The sequence below is a fragment of the Pelophylax lessonae genome (genome assembly GCF_965119305.1).
Source record: "Pelophylax lessonae genome assembly, chromosome: 10".
Lineage (NCBI taxonomy): Eukaryota > Metazoa > Chordata > Amphibia > Anura > Ranidae > Pelophylax > Pelophylax lessonae.
In genome coordinates, this window is record NC_138777.1 from 83,493,011 (window position 1) to 83,512,074 (window position 19,064).

The following is a 19,064-nucleotide window of genomic DNA, read 5'->3' on the forward strand; positions in this document are numbered from 1 at the left end:
CTCGTCAGTCTTTACGCAGGAAAAGGAAGGGTACACTGACCATGACTGTATAGTTAGTAGTAATACACAGGACTTGCCACTATGGCTAACAGAGGGGGAAATCAGGGAAAGACTGGATAAACTTAACACAAACAAATCACCAGGCCCGGATGGCGTACATCCGAGAGTGCTCAAGGAACTCAGTATGGTTATATCTAGACCACTGTTCCTGATCTTTGCTGACAGTAGTAGGACAGGAGATGTACCAGGGGATTGGAGGAAGGCTAACGTGATTCCGATATTCAAAAAGGGCCAGAGACATATCCCGGGAAATTATAGGCCTGTCAGTCTGACATCAATAATATGTAAACTTTTGGAGGGGATGATAAGGGACTATATCGTAGAGTATGCTAAAGACAACAACATCATCAGTAGTAACCAGCACGGGTTTACAAATGGGCGATCTTGTCAAACCAATCTCTTAGCATTCTACGAGGAAGTGAGCTGTGAGCTAGATAGGGGGAGACCAGTGGATGTGGTGTACTTGGATTTCGCTAAGGCGTTTGATACAGTTCCCCACAAGCGCTTAATTTATAAAATAAGGTCTGCAGGTATCGACAGCAGGGTTTGCTCTTGGATACGGAATTGGCTAAAAGGCCGTGTCCAAAGGGTAGTAATAAACAGCGCATACTCAGACTGGTCTGAGGTAGTAAGCGGGGTGCCCCAGGGCTCAGTCCTGGGACCAACCTTGTTCAATTTATTCATAAACAGCATTGAGGACGGGATCAGTAGTTCGTTATCAGTTTTTGCAGATGACACAAAATTGGCCAGGGCAATAACTGCACAGCATGAAGCAGATATCCTACAGAATGACCTGGACAAAATTACGGAGTGGGCAACGACATGGCAAATGAGGTTTAATGTGGAGAAGTGTAAGGTTTTGCACTTGGGGACCAAAAACATAAAAACACAATACACGTTAGGAGGGGAACCCTTGGGGGAATCAAAAATGGAGAAGGATCTGGGAGTCTTAGTTGATGATAGATTAGGCAACAGCATGCAATGCCAAGCGGCAGCTTCCAAAGCCAACAGAATATTAGCATGCATAAAGAAAGGGATGTATTCCAGAGATAAGACTATAATCCTTCCACTTTATAAAACTCTGGTCCGACCGCATCTGGAGTATTCTGTCCAGTTCTGGTCGCCAGTCCTCAGGAGGGATGTGTTGGAGCTGGAGAAAGTCCAGAGAAGGGCAACTAAACTGATTAGGGGGTTGGAGGACCTTACCTATGAAGAGCGGCTGCAATCGCTCGATTTATTTTCCCTGGAGAAAAGACGTCTGAGAGGGGACATGATAGCAATTTATAAATATCTTAATGGGGATCTCAGCTTAGAAGAAAAGCTGTTCATTCGAAGGAATTGCATGAGGACTCGAGGACATACAATGCGATTAGAGGAGAAGCGTTTTAACCTCAGGCAACGTGGGGGGTTCTTTACTGTTAGGGCTACAAGATTGTGGAATTGTCTACCACAAGAGGTGGTTTCTGCGGGTAGTATGGTGACTTTCAAAAGACTCTTAGACTTACATCTCAAGGATCAGGAGATTGAGGGCTATGTTAGATGATTACAGTCACACACACCTACACAGGTTGAACTGGATGGACTATTGTCTTTATTCAACCTCACCTACTATGTAACTATGTAACTATGTAACATCACCCACTCTTCTAATCACTTGAAGACCAAGCCTTTTCTGACACTTTTTGTTTACATGAAAAATGTTTTTATTTTTTTTTATACTAGAAAATTATTTTGAACCCCAAAACATTATATATATAATTTTTTAAATGCAGAAACCCAACAGAACAAAATTGTGGGTGTTGCAATTTTTTTTGTCACACAGTATTTTCACATTTTCCAAATGCAATTTTTCTTTAAATTTATTTCCGAGTAGACATATACCAAACACGACATGCTTTTAAATATGCGCACGCCTGTACAGCGGCAACAACAAACATTTTTAAAAGCCTTTAAAAGCATTTACAGGTTATCAATTTAGATTTACAGAGGAGGTCTACTGCAAGAATTATTGCCCTCGATCTGATGTTCATGGCGATACCTCACATGCATGGTGCAATTGCTGTTTATCATATGACACCAGACCAAAGCTTGCGTTCGCCTTTGCACACAAACACGGGGGGACAGGGGTGCTTCAAGTTTTTTTTATTATTATTTATTTTGCTTTTTTATTTTATTTTGACACGGTTTTAAATATCCCCTATAATAGCAATAAGTAGTGACGGGTACTCTTTTTAAAAAGAATTGAGGTCTATTAGACTCTAGATCCCTCCTCTGCCCTTAAAGCATCTGACCAAACCAAGATGGATGTGACGAGAACCTTTCCAGCTTTCCCAATGGTGCTGTTGATATCAGGCGAAACCAAAAATCATGAAATGCTCATAGCCATTCTGGTCTCCAATCAGCTCTATGGTCAGCTTATGGAACCACCGGCTGCAGTCTTCGGTGGGACAGGAGAGAATGAGAAAGCAGTCTAGCTTTTACATAAAAGCCGACTGCCAGCTGTAAAAAATGATACCAAGATGATGCCTACATCTCCAGGCATCATCCTGATATGACCACTCAAAGTCCAGCAATGTACCAGTACGTTGCTGGTCCTTGTTGGGCATATATTGTAAGGTTCTTTTTTTTTTTCATGCAGCCTGTGGGCTGAATGAAAAAGAGAACCAAATTGATTTCTCCATTCACATTGATCTATGTGGATTGTGAAATCTCTGCCAGAAAGTGTGTGGTATGCCCAACATTTGACCACCCAGCATCCACCTACTTCTAATCATGGGCATACATGCAATGTTCTTTTTTTTTTCGTTCAGCCTATCTCGGTATCCATCTCGATCTATGGAAATGCAATATTAAGTCTAATGGTTAAGTCTAAGGATCCAAGATTACCTCAGCATACAAATGGACTACACTAGTGTAGTAGGTCTAAACAAGCTGGTATTTTACTAAAGTAGTGCACTTACAAAAGTCACAAATAAAAGAAGTGTGTATACACATTGAGGAAAGCAGTTAGCGTGCTTACGTCACAACGTTCCGACCCGCTTATGCGTTTCGTCATCCGATGACATCTTCGGAGGCCAGACGCAAGCACGCTCTAAATAGCCAAAAACCAGAGATGACGCACCAGGAAGTGCAGCATCTCCGTAACACATTCCACTGATGCAGAAACAACACCCAGAAATGGCTAAAGACATTTCTAAAATGGAAATGATACACCAAAAATGCAACACATCCAAATAGCAGTTAATAGCTACAATAATTTATAAAAAACACCTGAAATGCTCACACAATGCATACAATAAATTATAATAAAACAAAACAAACAACATTTCATTTATATTACAAATTCACGTCACCATCCAAACTAAAGTCAAGCAGCGAAGTTTAAAAACAGTGTTAGTGCCATCAAGTGGAAACACCAAAAATTACATGATACTCTAAAATAATTTTTAACATTACATAAGTAAAATGACAGCAAATATAAACAAGCCCAAAAGGAAAGAAACATACCCTACACACTTGTAGTCAGAAATGTAAAAACATCAAGTAACCTCTCCTACTTTGATTGTACATGTTGCATTGTACCTATTTCTGTTTTTCAATAAAAATGTTTGAACAAGGAAAAAAAAAAAAAAAAAAAAAGAAATGTGAAAACATCAACTATTATTCAAAAAACACTTCACATCCTATTCAAGGATTTTAGGTCTTAAATCCAGCGGGTCTCTAACCTTGATATTTCCTGCCGGACATGACTCCTCCTCCAATGCAGAATGAATTTGTCAATACCCCAAATTAGAGTACCGGCAGACGTATATGCAATTTTCAATCTACAGCTACATCTAAACAATATGATACTAAATCGTTCATTACCTGTACTTCCACCAATGTGGTTTATACTATTCAGTGCCCCATGTGGCCAACAATATGTGGGCCACAACATAAGAACCTTACAAATTAGGGTCAACGAACACTTAAGAAACATTAGGAGAGGTTTTCCAAGGCATAGTGTGTCAAAGCACCAGGCACGTTGTCATAATAAAAAACCCAAAGGTACTCTAATTTGGGGTATTGACAAATTCTTTCAACATTGGAGGGGGATTCATGTCCGGCAGGAAAAATCTAGGTTAGAGACCCGCTGGATTTTTTACCTCAAATCCTATACCCCATGGGGAATGAATATTGAATGGGATGTGAACTGTCTTTTGAATAATAGTTGATGTTTTTTAAATTTGTGACTACAAGTGTGTAGAGTATTTTTCTTTCCTTATGGGCTTGTTTATATTTGCTGTCATTTTAATTATGTAATTTTAAAAATTCTTTTAGAGTATCATGTCAATTCTTTTAGAGTATCATGTCAATTCTAACACTGTTTTTACACTTCGCTGCCTAACTTAAGGTTGGATGGTGACGTGAATTTGTAAAATAAATGAAATGTTGTTTATTTTGGTGTATCATTTCCATTTTAGAAATGTCTTTACCCATTTCCGGGGGTCATTTCTGCATCTGTGGAATGCATTACGGTGCGTCATTTCCGGTTTTCGGCTATGTAGAGCGTGCTTGTGTCCGGCCGCCATGCCTCAGAAGGCATCGATGAAAGATGAAACGCGTAAAGCAGGTTGGAACTATGTGACATAAGCACGCTAACTGCCACGGCCTTTCCTCAATGTGTATAGACGCTTCCTTTATTTGTGACATTTGTAAGTGCGCTACTTTAGTACCAGCTTGTTTAGACCTACTACACTATTGTAGTCCATTTGTATTCTGAGGTAATCTTGAATCCTTAGGGACTTGAGAGGTTCATTGGTGTTTATTACTGCATTTCCATGGATCGAGACGAATACCTTGAGGTCTTTTCTAGATTATTCTTTATTCCTGTATATTTATGCTGGTGTTGACTTCTCTATAACATGAGAGTCAACACTATTTGGTAAGCAGATTACCTATATTCACGTGGTGTTTGGTGACACATTTTCATTCATATTGTCACTCACTGGTGTGTGAAGAATTCTCTTGCTTGCTCTTCATATGGACTTTTTATATAAACTTTTATGGTTGATTATTTAGCTTATTGGCACTGCCCTTTTCTATACAATAATTTATTACACTTCAAGCAGGCTCTCTCCCCCCTTCTAAGTTGGAAATCCATAAGCCGTTGGGGGAAGCCCCGGCGATTAGGTCACATGGTGCCAATGCGCCAATTACAGAATCAAAAAGGTGACTAAAAAGTGATACGCTTATGTAAAAATTGTCCATGTATAAAATAAGGGTAACAACAAGTCCCAAAAAATCTTGCCGCTTCTCCCCATGTAGTCTGGGCAGTTGGGGGGCTCCACGTTGCTATCTTTTCCCTTGTTAATCTGGAAACTACATGTATAGCCTGTTGCCCTGTCACTGAGCTTATACATCTCGATCCCATATCTGGCATGCTTGCTGGGAAAAAAACGTTTAAAGGCAAGGCGGGCAGAAAATGTAATCAGGGACTCATCAACGCAGACAGCTTGTTGAGGCATATAGAAGGCTGCAAACTTTTGGTTGAAGTGATTTACGAGGGGCCGAATTTTGTGGGGCCGGTCATATCCAGGGTCACCCCGAGGAGGACAGAGTTCATTGTTACTGAAGTGGATGAACCACAAGATTTTCTCGTATCTAGTTTTGGCCACGGTAGCAGAAAACAGGGTCATATGTTGAATTGGGTCAGTGGACCCAATATGACCGCAACTCACTCTTTTTAGTAATGCCCATAAGGAGGGATAGGCCCAGAAGTGTTTTCAATTCAGAAACACATTTCCATGCAAATTCTCTGTCAAGGGTCAAATTTGGATTTGCGGCGATTAATTGATCGGCATATACATTGCTTTGGTCCACAATAGATCTGTAAAGATCTTCCGTTAAAAAAAAAAACAGCAAAAAAAAAAAACCAAGGGGAGTAAAATTGGCTGTTTCCACCTGAATTCTGGGTTGGCCAGTGAATGGGGGAAATATAGGTGCTGCAGAAGTGGTGGACTCCCAATCAGGATTTGCAAGCACATCAGGGAGGACACTATGGGCTGGCGGGCCTGTCTTCAAATTATTGGTGGCTGCAGGACACTACTTGTGCTAGCCACCGCACCAGCTTGAACTGCACTTTTGGGACTCGTCACATCACCAAGTGTTACTGCAGTGCTGGTTTGACTATGACCAGGATGTACTAGGCTGCTGGTGCTTGAACCAGGAGGTTGAGCGACACTAGTACCGACACTCTGCTGCATATGAGAACCCTGCGATTGTTGCACCTCAGCAACAGAAAAACGGGGTCGGGTACACCTGACCTTAGCAGGGACCACTACTCCATTATCAGAGCTATCTGTCAGGGTGCCGCTGCCCTCTACTAGTTCGAATACTGAACCTAATTCTGACAGTGAGGCTTCCCCATTGCTCTCATCTGTCATGCTCAGCATCGTGTAGGTCTCTTCACTAGTGTACCTCTGTTTGGACATTTTGGCCAATAAATTTATAGGTACCTAGTGTGACTCACAGATAAAAAAGCACCTAGTTGTCAAGGACTGTTTGAACCGCTACCAAAAAATTTAACTTCTAGTGCTAGCAGAGATCAGGCCTGACTCTGCTAGCGCTGCAGTTTAGTGTGCTGTGTATTGGAAGTGACAGAAATCTGCTGATACTGCACTTCTTGGGGGATGGGCAGAGGAGCTAAATGCAGGGGTTGGCAGGTGTCGGGGCTGATGTTGCTAACGCTGCATTTTGGGAACACTACACTATTGGGAGCGCTAGTATAATTCTGGTCTGATCAAAGATATTGATCCGTTCAGACACTACTAGTAATGGAGGTGTTTAGTGTGTGTGTCACTAGCAATCAAAGGGTTAAAATGTATTACTAAATATGCGGCGGGCAATCTGACGCTGTCCTGGATTGATGCTAACTAACGTTAACGCTAACTGATGTCACCTGTGACACTAATACAGTGATCAGAAAAATTATCTGTGCACTATAATAGTGACACTGTGAGAGGGCAATGAAGGAGTTAACTTGGGTAATCAGGGGGTAAAAAATTATTAGGAGAGGTATGGCGGGTACCCTAAACCTATCTGGGACTGCTGCTAACTACCACTAACTGCCTCTCACACTAACTGCAGTCACAAGTGACATTAATATGGTGATCAGTAATTTATCTGTATACTGTACATAGTGACAGGTAGTGAATGGGTTAACTGGGGGATTATCAGGGGGTTAAATATGTGCACTGGTGTCAGTGTAGTGCTTGTTTACTCACAGTTGATGCTCTCTTCTCTCACGCTGGAACCAAAAAGGGCTCCTGGAGAGAAGATTGCATCATTTTCTGTGCCTGTGTTGACATTACACAGGCTCAGGATGCTCTGCAATTGGTCAGAACCGATCACCAGGTCCAGGCCAAAAATCATTGGCCTGGACCTGATGACTGATTGGTTCTGAACTGAATCTGCACATCGTGGGGACAGCGGGTGCGCGCATGCGTCCCCTAGCACTGAGCACGACCAACGTATAGTTACGTTGGTTCACGCAGCCGAGCAACCTTTTCCGCAGTAAAACTGCGGTGGGTGGTCGGCAACTGGTTAATCTCTGTGTATAACCTAGGGTTGCCACTTTTATTTCAAGCCAAACTCAAACACTTTAGCAACAGACAATCATTTTTTTAAGGGGCAACCCTGTGGACTCTGGTGTACAGGGGAAAAACTTATGTGGGTGGGAAAGTAAGGGGGGTGTTTGCTTATCAAAACCCCCACTTACATTTAAGTTCCCAGAATTCCCCTTAAAAGTCTGCAGAGCACTCCTAACATCTGATTCCTACTTACTTCTGTGTATTCACTCGCTCAGCGGCAGTAGAGAGGCTTCAGTTATGAATGAACAGAGTGAGTGATCGGTACTGATCACTCACTAGGGTTGATTTACTAAAGACTGTGCACTCTGCAAGTGCAGTTGCTCCATAGCTTTGTAAATGAGGGGTGGCCTGGGAAGCAGGGGGAATCTGCACCACACGGGGTGTGACTAGGGTGTTCCCAGGCACACTCCGCACAACCTGTGTGCACGCCTATGTTGGGGAACCACAATCCAATCTGAATAATGTGTCCAGGTTTCAGGCAGTCTGAAAACTGGACACATGATTTAAAACCTGGACTGTCTGGGTAAATCCCAGACAAATGGCAACTCTAGTATCACCTGAGGCAGGTCACTTCACTGGGTATATGTAAGGGTTTACAACCACTTAAAGCGGAGTTCCAGCCACAAAATTGACATAATCGATTTTGTGGCCATCCGCTTGCTTTTAGTCACCTGAAAAGGAAATGGATAGTTACGATTTTTTTTACTTACCTTGTTATTGTAGAAAAATATACTCACCTTTCTTCCACATCCTCTTCCGCCCTCTTCGGTCCCACGATGCACTGCACCGGCCTGTGCCGTCACTTCCGGTTTGCAATGATTCCTGGGAGCGATGACGTTCAATGCGACGGCACCGGCCCCGCTCGTCACTTCCGGTGCGGCGCAGCATTTCCTGCTAAACAGCTTCTGGGCATGCCCAGAAGCTGTGGAGGAATGCGGCGCCGCACCGGAAGTGACGAGCGGGGCCGATGCAGTGCATCGTGGGGCCGAAGAGGGCGGAAGAGGATGCAGAAGAGGATCGCACTGGCTTCAGCTGCCCACACCCGAGATGGCAACGCTGGAGAATAAATTTTAAAGGTAAGTATTTCTTCTTGCAGGTAAGTGCGACCTGGGACAGTACAGAGGCTATCCATTGTGGAATGTACTAGCCCTGACTGTCCCGGGGGTATTTTTTTTAAAAAAAAATTTTCATGGCCGGAACTCCGCTTTAAATGCATTCTCTGCATTAGGGTAAGCAATATCCTAGTAGTTGAATGACCCCCCCACCTCCCTATATAGTCCTATCTCGATATAGCGCTGTGCCCGTCTGCAGTGGCACTAGTCTCTGTTCCTCTCTGCACAGGCCACAGAGGCAGTAGCGGGAGTCATTGGCTCTTTCTGCTGTCAATCAAATCCTGTGAGGAGGAAGTAGGGGGTGGGGCTGAGCCTTACTGTGTGTGTCTTATGGAGGCACAAAGCCAGACGTGTGTCTCCATAGCAAGTGGCTTGCTATGGGGCATACAGAGGAGGAGGAGGAATGGAGAGCTCCAGCATCAGTTCCACTCCAGATGCTTAATATTACACTGAGCTAGCTGCTAATTTGCTTTTGCTGTAGTAAGGAAATTGTTCTTGGTTCTCATTGTCTCTTGGAATTTTATTGCTGGCTTTGTCGCCAAGATAATAATTTAATAATAGATTACATATTAATCTAGCAGTACACTTATTTTGAAATATTGTAGTCATTTTCCCATAATCCAGGTAAAACAGTTTTTGCTAGAATATTCAAAATTTTCCAGCAGGAGTTACAAGGCCCAAGGAAATGGACAAATTCAGTGCATGCTAATTACCTCCTTTACCCAAATCCAAAAGACTTAAATAACCATATAGTTTCAAAAGATGCAACCCCTATTCCAAGGCAGGCCACAGGGCAATTAAGAGGTGCTAAAGAAGAGACAACAGAACCTAACCAGTGGCTTGCATATATGTTACAATATGACTGTACAATCAACTTTCGATTTTCCAAAATTATGTAAAATGAGAACCCATCTAAACTATCCAGTCAATTTGAAAGTTACAACATATTTACAATATTGAAAGAGAACAGTAAATGCACAGATCTTAATGTTGTTACAGTATAACAAAACATGATAAGATATCCTAGGATATAGCAGCCCTGGTTTACACTGGTGTGATTTGCAATGAAATCAGAAAAAAGTAGTGCAGGAACCGTTTTAAAAATCGCTGCGACATGAGTTACGGCAATTTAAACGCTTCTATTGTCAACAATGGATTGAGACTTGTCATGCAATTCTGAACTGTCAAACCACATGATAAATCGCACCAGTGTGTACAAGGGCTTACAGTGGTTCTAAACTCAAAATGTTTTTTTACCTTATCCCATTCACTGCAACAAGGTCAAAAAGCACCACACTACTTGGATTTTGCAAAAGCATTTGACACAGTTCCCCACACACGGCTAATGCATAAGGTAAAGTCTGCAGGCCTGGAAAGATCAGTTTGTAAATGGATAGAAAATTGTCTAAAAGATAGAATTCAGAGTAGTGTAGTGGTTAATGATTCTTACTCTGAATGGTCTAAGGTTATCAGTGGTGTACCGCAAGGTTCAGTTTTGGGACTCTTACATTTTAATATCTTTATAAATGATATAGGGTGTGGGATTAAAAGTACCATTTCAGTCTTTGCAGATGACACCAAGCTTTGCAGTGGAATAACTTCCTTACAGGATGTCTCCAACTTACAAACTGATCTCAATGCACTGTTTCATTGGTCAAGTATGTGGCAAATGAGGTTTAATGTTGACAAATGTAAAGTTATGCACTTGAGGGCTAGGAATTTGCATGCATCATACATATTAGGGGGAGTAGAACTGGGGGAATCCATAGCTGAGAAGGATCTGGGTGTTCTGGTAGATCCTAAGTCTAATAATAGCATGCAATGCCAAGTGGCGGTTTCCAAAGCAAGCAGTCCTTTCTTGTATTAACAGAGGCATGGACTCCAGAGAGAGAGATATAATTTTGCCCCTGTACAAATCATTAGTAAGACCTCGTCTTGAATATGAAGTTCAGTTTTGGGCACCAGTTCTTAAAAAGGATATTGGGGAACTGGAGAAAGTCCAGAGAAGGGCAACCAAACTGATAAGAGGCATGGAGGACCTCATCTATGAGAAAAGATTAGAGGAACTGAATTTATTCTCTCTTGAGAAGAGGAGATTAAGGGGAGATATGATCAACATGTATAACTACATAAGGGGTCCATATAGTGAACTTGATGTTGAGTTATTCATTTTAAGGTCAACACAGAGGACCTCCTACACAGGGGGCACTCCTTATGTTTAGAGGAAAACAGATTTAGTCTCCAAATACGGAAAGGTTTCTTCACCGTAAGAGCTGTGAAAATGTGGAATAGACTCCCTTTAGAGGTGGTTCTGGCTAGCTCACTAGATTGCTTTAAAAAGGCCTGGATTCTTTCCTGGGTGTACATAATATAAATGGGTACTAATATTTATAGGTAAAGTTGATCCAGGGAATATCTGATTGCCTCTCAGGGGATCAGGAAGAATTTTTTTCCCCTGCTGTAGTAAATTGGATCATGCTTTGCTGGGGTTTTTTCGCCTTCCTCTGGATCAACTGCAGGTATATGATTGTGTATATGGGATTGTATGGTTGGATTTTCTTTACTGTTTTTTTATTAATTATTATTATTGGTTGAGCCAGATGGACTTGTGTCTTTTTTCAACCTGACTAACTATGTAACTATGTAGCTTGTTCTAACCTGTTGCCCCTGGCCCCAAGCACTTAGCTGGTTTCTCTCACCAATCCAGAGTTGTCCCAGCTGCAGAACCGCATATCACTTCCTGGTCTCTCAGGGGACTCTGGGAGCAGTGGGAGCCATAGGCTCCTGTTGCTGTCAGTAAAACTCTTGTGAAGAGGAAGGCTTTGGAATGTGCGATGACAGGTGCCCCCTTAGGGCCTGACTTGCTAATGAGGCAGGGAAAGGCCAACTACGCCAGCGGGGGACTGCCAAAGAAGAGGTAAGGGACCACAGAGCAGGTAAATAAAAAAACCTTTTTATTTTAATATCACTTTAAGGGGGTGGATGTCTCTCTTACCTAAGGCCAGATGCCTCCTGACCTCCTCACACAATTATTGAAAGGTGTATTTCTCTTCTAATGATCCACCTCCATCATTGAGGAGATGCTAGGATGCTGACTGCTCCAAACTTTAGGAATATGGAGCTATTCACTCCTTTGTATTTCTAGAGCTGTCCTTTCATACACAGATCTACCTAGGCTACTGTGTTTATAAATTCATATACAGAGTTGTGCTAAAAATATTAATTTTAAATCAAACACCAGTGATAAAGAGAAAAGTCCAAATGTGATGAAAAGGTTATTTAACAGTATCTGTGTGTATAGTGTGTGATCCTTCAACTATCCCCTCCACTGTAAGTAAAGTGTTCCCTTACCAGCTTGCACAAACCTCCCATCATGGAAGGTCAGTGACACTTGTGGCTCTAAACCCAGCGAAACCTCTTAGGGCACGTGGACCCACCATGATCATCAGGAAAGCTGTACATGGTCCCATGATTTCAAACAGCAGCCTTGGATATAACAACATATACCTATTAGGCCTCATGCACAGTGGACATCATAAAAAAGGCAGTAGCGTTAGCTGTAGAATGTGTTTTTCAGTGTTTTTTAGCATTTTTTTTTTTTTTTATTTTTTTTTTAGCAAAATTATAGTCCAATAAAAGCTTATGGTTCAAAAACACTGATAAATGCTGAATAGCTGCGTTTTTCAGTGGTTTTTTTTAGCATTTTTCAGCGTTCTTCAGCTTTTATCAGAGTTCGCTCTTAAAACCCACTAGTTCTGGGGGTTTTTTTCCAGCCAGGAAACGCTCCTGCCAAAAACTGCTGATTACAGCCTATGTGTGCATGGACACATAGGATAACTTCCTGGGAAGTTTACTGGCTGCAAAAAAAAAAAAACATGTCTGACGCCTAAAACAGCAGCTGTAAAAATGTCCAGTGGGCATAAGGCCTAAGTCCTATATATGAGTGCCTAAGCCTTATCATTGTTTGAAGAGCAAATGAGACACTGCAATAATGGTCATAGCCTACAGGCTTTTGGTTGTTCTTGCCAGAATGACTGTGTATCGTAGCTACTCTGACTTCAACAGACATCTAGACAACATCATAACAGGAGTTTCATAGTCATTATGTTGCATACATCACTATATTTGGATGTGATCCAATATGGTTATTATTGTTAATCATATTTTCTGCTTTTGGTGCAGTGATGAAAACTACTACCAAGATATTTACTTCACAAAAAACATCAACAAGGATCCCCTCAACTCCAAGAACTACTCTGTTAACAACACCTTGTACACCAACTTGCAAATGGACAGAGTGGTTTGATGAACACCGTGCTACTCCTGGACGTGATCTCGGGGGGGACTTTGAATCTCATCTGACCATTATGAAGACTGGAAAAAATGTCTGCTACAATCCTGTGCAAATTGAGTGCAGATCAAAAGATAAACCAAATAAAACACTTAAGGAATTACAACAAAATGTCCTGTGCGAAGTCCCTAAAGGACTAGTGTGCTACAATAAAGATCAAGTTACCAATGGAGGCCGGTGCTACAACTACATGGTCAGATTCCTTTGTTGTGAAAATATTTGCCAATTCAGAACAACAGAGCTAACAACCCGCAATCGTACTAGCTATCCTATCACGTGCACACCAAAATGTGTGTGGACTCCATGGTTCAATACGCATTTCCCTACATTTGGAAAAGAAGGAGGCGAGGAAGAAAACTTTGAAAGGATAAAACAGTCCGGCAATAAAATATGTGATGAAGCCTATGATATTGATTGCAGAGCAAATTACTTTCCTGACACCAGCCTTAAGGATTTAGAACAAAATGTCACGTGCAATTTAGAAGAGGGGTTTAAATGTCGTAATTCTGAACAACCTAATGGAATGTGCTTTGACTATGAGATACGATATCTGTGCTGCGATGACATAAGTCACTGTGAAACTCCGGCTACATTATCTACAGTCTGTCGATGTACTTTCAAAGGCTCTGTTTTCTTACCTAGTAAGTAATAGTCTTTTAAAACAGTTGAAGCTAAACTTAAGGTATAGTACAAGTAAAATAACACCAATGAAAGCAGTTATGCATGAAACTATTTTACATGCAACCAGTGTATATATGTATATGTGTATATTATATTTATAGCTGACGCTTTAAAAGCCTATACAGGTTACCACTTTAGATTTACAGAGGGGGGTCTGGTGCTAGAATTGCTGCCCATGATCTGAAGCTCACATGGAAGATATAGGGCAGGAAGAGAAAGCAGAAAGTTCATACCATAAATCTGTTGCTGCTCCTTCTAATTCATACTTGGCTCACTGATGGTGATCACCTTATGTGTCAAACATATCCGTGGAACTGGTTCTACAGGCTCATTAAAACTGTAAACATCCCTCAAGATTTTTTTTTTTTTTTACTGTTTGCTAACATTGCAAACATTTAAATCCCCCCAAAAAATCAATAAAACCACTTTGACTTTCAAGCTTAAGGGCCCTTTCACACGGGCGCTCCGTATGTCCGCAAATCATCCTATTTTTTTGCGGATGATTTACGGACATAATGTAAGTCAATGGCATTGCGGATGTCAGCGGAATACCATCCGCTGACATCCGATTTTCTTCCTTTCAGTTCTGTTCCGTTTTTTGGAACAGAACAGAACCCTATTTTTCCTCCATTCAAAAAACGGAAAGGGAGGAAAATCGGATGTCAGCGGTGTCATCCGCAATGCCATAGACTTACATTATGTCCGTATATCATCCGCAAACGGATGGGATGATATGCGGACATACGGAGCGGATGACACAAGTGTCATCCGCTCCGTGAAAAAAAAAAAGTGCCGAAGCGGATCGCAATGCGGTCCGCTCTGTGTGAAAGAGCCCTAAATGTAGGTTCATTGTAGAAACATGCATGCAGACATAAATAAATTATACAGATAAAAGAGAATACAACCATAACCAGGGCAAGGGAGGGCAGGAGAGACATGTGCCCTGGGTGCAATTTTATTACGTGTGAGTGGGGGGGGGGAGCAGTGGGAGCTTGGTTAACAGCCACTAGCAATAATCGCATGTAAAGTCTGACAGGCTGTTTGTACCCAAGTTGATCGATCAATCAACGTGGGTACGTCCAGTCTGCCCATACATGATTCAAATCTCAGCCGGTTCTTGGTGTACCAGTCAAGATTCAAACTGTCTTTAGCCAGCTTAACATTTCATTTAAAGTATTAACCCTTGCATGACCAGGGGTAATTGATGCCTAGATGCCCATGCTAGATTTTTTAGTGTTAGCATGCATCAATTAACTTGATATTAACTCAATGACTAATTTTCACAAGTACATAATTGTAAAAAAAGTATACATTTTTTAAGGACATAAAAAATGTATCTTTGGTACACCATTTTAATTAAAAAAAAAAAAATGTTAGTAAGTTTGTTAGTTTTGTTAATATTGAAACAATATCTGACAGCTACCTTACTAAATGGATGGTGCTGCAGATTTGCACTGCAGCTAGAAGTTGGCAGTGTTCATCTGCAGGCTGAAAGTTTTCATGTTTATCATTGTACCCTCTGGCAACCAATGATCCATAGCTGATAAAGTGATCTGGAACCACCTTGATTTTGAATTATTGGTGGGGACTCTGACTCTCACTGACAGCTGGGATTAAGAGCTAGCAGCCGTGCAACTGCAGGCTCTGAATCGGGAGGATATTTATTATTGTGCCTTTAGCATTATGTCAGGAAACAATAATATAAAGATTGCAGACAGGAAGGGGTTAAAAAAGCATCCATTCCCACGCAAAAATCAAATGTTTTCTTAAGCCACTATAAATTCTGCACTAATTAGCAATAGTAAAAAAAAATCTTAGAGAGATTCTGTCACCTAAAAAAAGGCAAATGTTAAAGTGTAGTCATCTAGAGGTGTCTGCACATATCTAAAGCAGAAGAAACAGATAAAAAGGAGAGCGCAAATGCCTAGTGCATTACCTTAGACACCTTAAAATTTTAATTAAAAATGCCAAAAGCATACTCGCAAACATAAAAGATTAAAATAATGTCATGTACAACTCCAGTTTTACAGATGACACATCTCTACGGTTGGAAAGCTGACATGTTTCAGGAGGCAAGCTCCCTTCCTCAAAGCTAATCCAACCTACTGAAGGCATGTCGGATATGACATGTGTTTTATCCATTTATGTTTGTTAGTATGTTTTTAGCATTTTTAATACAAATTTTAAAGGAGTTGTAAAGTCAGAAGTTTTTTTTTAAGCTTAATGCATTCTATGCATTCAGATTAAAAAGTTCTGTGTGTAGCAGCCCCCCCCCCCCCAACCCCCTAACAGTTACCTGAAACTGATCTCTGTCCAGCAATGTCCATGAGTCCCTTGGCCGTCCGGGACTCTCCCTCCTGATTGGCTGAGACACCCGCGGCTGTCAATCACAGTCAGTCAGCCAATCGGGAGAGAGAGGGGGCAGGGCCGAATGGCAGCTCCATGTCTGAAAGGACAGATAGAGCTGCAGCTCTGCTCGGGTGCCCCCATAGCAAGCTGCTTGCTGTAGGGGCACTCGATAGGAGGGAGGGGCCAGGAGCTGCAAAGAGGAACCCAAGAAGAGGAGGATCTGGGTTGCTATGTGCAAATCCACTGCAACAGAGCAGGTATGTATAACATGTTCGTTGTTTTTAATCACTTTACCACCGGAGGATTTTGCTGTCTTACGTCCAGGCCACTTTTTGCGATTCGGCGCTGTGCGAATTTAAATGACAATTGCGCGGTCGTGCGACGCCGTTCCCAAACAAAATTTACGTCCTTTTTTTTCCACAAACAGAGCTTTCTTTTGGTGGTATTTGATCACCTGTGCGATTTTTACTTTTTGCGCTATAAATAAAAAAATAGCGTTTATTTTGAAAAAATAACAATATTTTTAACATTTTTTTTATATGAAATTCCCCCCCAAAAAAATGTAAAAATCAAAATTTATTTTAAATTTTTGGCCAATTTGTTTTCTGCTACCTATGTTTGGTAAAAAAAATCACAATAAGCGTATTTTGATTGGTTTGCGCAAAAGTTATTGCTTTTACTAACTAAAGGAAAGATTTCTGTTATTTTTGGTGTTTTTTTTTTAACGCGTAATGGCGGCAATCTGCGATTTTGTTTGCAGGACTGCGACATTTCGGCGGACAGATCGGACCCCTAACTGACATTTTTGACACTTTTGGGGGTACCAGTGACATTACTGCAGTAATCAGTGCTATATATATATGCACTGTTACTGTAAAAATGACGCTGGCAGGGAAGGGGTTAATTTTATTGGAGAGGGAGGGGTTAATGTATGCCTGGTGCTTACTAACGTGTGGGGGGGGAGGTGACTGTGTGAGTCAGGGACAGATCGGATCCCTGTCACTTAGGAGATCCGCCCGCTCTGTTTACACAAGCGGGCGGATCTCCAAACTAGATTCCCCAACGATCAGGGAAGAGCGGCAGCGATCACGTGACTGAACACAGCGGGAGCGAGCCTCCGGCGGCGCGCACGCGCCGCCCACAAGGGGCGGAGTCCAGAGACGTAGGTCTACGTCGCTGGACGATAACGAGCCACATTGCTGCAGTAGCAGCAATGTGAGCGGAGCTTAAGTGGTTAAAAAAGAAACCAAGACTTTACAATCACTTTAAGGTGTCTAAGGTAATGCACAAGGCTTTTGCGCCCTCCTTCCTTTCTGTTTCTAGTGTTTTGGATTTTCCCCGCTCAAGGAGAGCAGCATCGCTAAAATACTAAGTCTGTCCCTGGTTTTGTCCCCGGATTGGGTTTACCTAAAAAAAAAAAAATCTGAATTACTCACCCCTGCTTCGCTGCTCCTACTAGCTTAGGGGGTGTATTTTTTTTCCATTATCTGTGTCCCTCTCTGATGATAATGTGCTGGAGGGACTATTTCTTCAGTTTCGAGTGCATGCCCGTTCTGCTCCCGCTCACATGTTCTTCTGCCTTCGCACAAGTCCCAGTCTGCCACCTGCCTGCCTATCTCCTTGCCTTCCCCAGCAGAGTGATCTTCCTCCGCTCAGCTCCACTCCCCACCCAGTAATAGCTGGGGCCCGGAGAGTAAGACTTGAGTAGCTGTGAGGCGGAGTCGGTGGTGACAGGCAGAGAGAGGCAGCTGAGCTCAGCTGACAGTGTCCTGCAGCAGGAACAGAGAGGAAGTGGCTCTCATTGTGGGGCTGCCAGTGCCTTCAAGGCTTTAACACAGGGGGGCTTTGGGGATGTCTGTGAATGGACTACATTGCACTGTGTCTGTCTCTCTGGCATCATGGATGGTATCATAACTCGCAGGCAGCAGACACTCTATCATGGCTCTGGATGGCACTGTCACAGTGTGTCACATAACATGGCTTCCGGGTGCTATTTTTGTTAACTCGTTGGTATCAGCACCCATCAGCCATGTTATGTGACACACTGTGACAATGCCAACCAGAGCCATGATAGAGTGCCTGCTGCCTGTGAGTTATCATAATGCCTAACAAGTTGCTGACGGCCCCATAGAATATTTACTGCTACAGGGTGGTCGTGCTGTGCAGGATCATGTATATATACATGATCCTGCATTTTAGGGTATCAGAGCTGATCAGTGGGTCCGAAGGACTTGATGTCTGCCGGTACCCCCCAATCGTTCTGTACACAGGCAAAACGGCGGTCTGCGTATGTAAACAAGGCAGATCACCGTTCTGTCAGTATGGAAGATTGAGCAGAGCAGAGACAGGGATCTATGCCTTTCTTTAGTAAAAGCACCTCCCCCACAGTGAGACTTGACACTTGTTAGGCACACATTTAACCCTTTGATTGCCCTAGATGCTAGCCCCATTCCCAGCCAGTGTCATTAGTACAGTGACAGTGCATATTATTAGCACTGATCACTGTATTAGTGTCACTGGTTCCCACAAAGTGTTAAAAGTGTCAGATTTGTCTGCCGCAATGACGCAGTCCCGTTATAAGTCACTGATTGCCACCATGACTAGTAAAAAAAAAATATGTCCCCGGATTTCATTTTAAAAATCTGGTCGCCTTACCCTATGTCGGGCATGCTCCTAATAGCACACATGTATGTATATATATATATATATATATATATATATATATATATATATATACTGACATACTGTATATATACATACACAGTATATGATAAAATAATAAACGAAAAAAGTGTGCCATATATAGTATATGGTAGAGAGGTGGCCAGTGGCCACCACACCCTCTAGCAAGGGTGAAGACCCCTTGTGCAGTCCATATAA

General features: G+C 42.1%; 1 protein-coding gene across 1 annotated transcript in view; it reads left to right on the plus strand.

The window, feature by feature from the left end:
- Positions 1 to 19,064, plus strand: part of LOC309565959 (mucin-5B-like) — a gene marked incomplete at both ends in the record, with an annotated part of 112,500 nt that overhangs the window by 86,265 nt on the left and 7,171 nt on the right. The window contains one exon of the mRNA XM_082270987.1: positions 12,986 to 13,795. Within this exon, the coding sequence (XP_082127113.1) occupies positions 12,986 to 13,795 (810 nt within the window). The remainder of the gene's footprint in view (positions 1 to 12,985; positions 13,796 to 19,064) is intronic.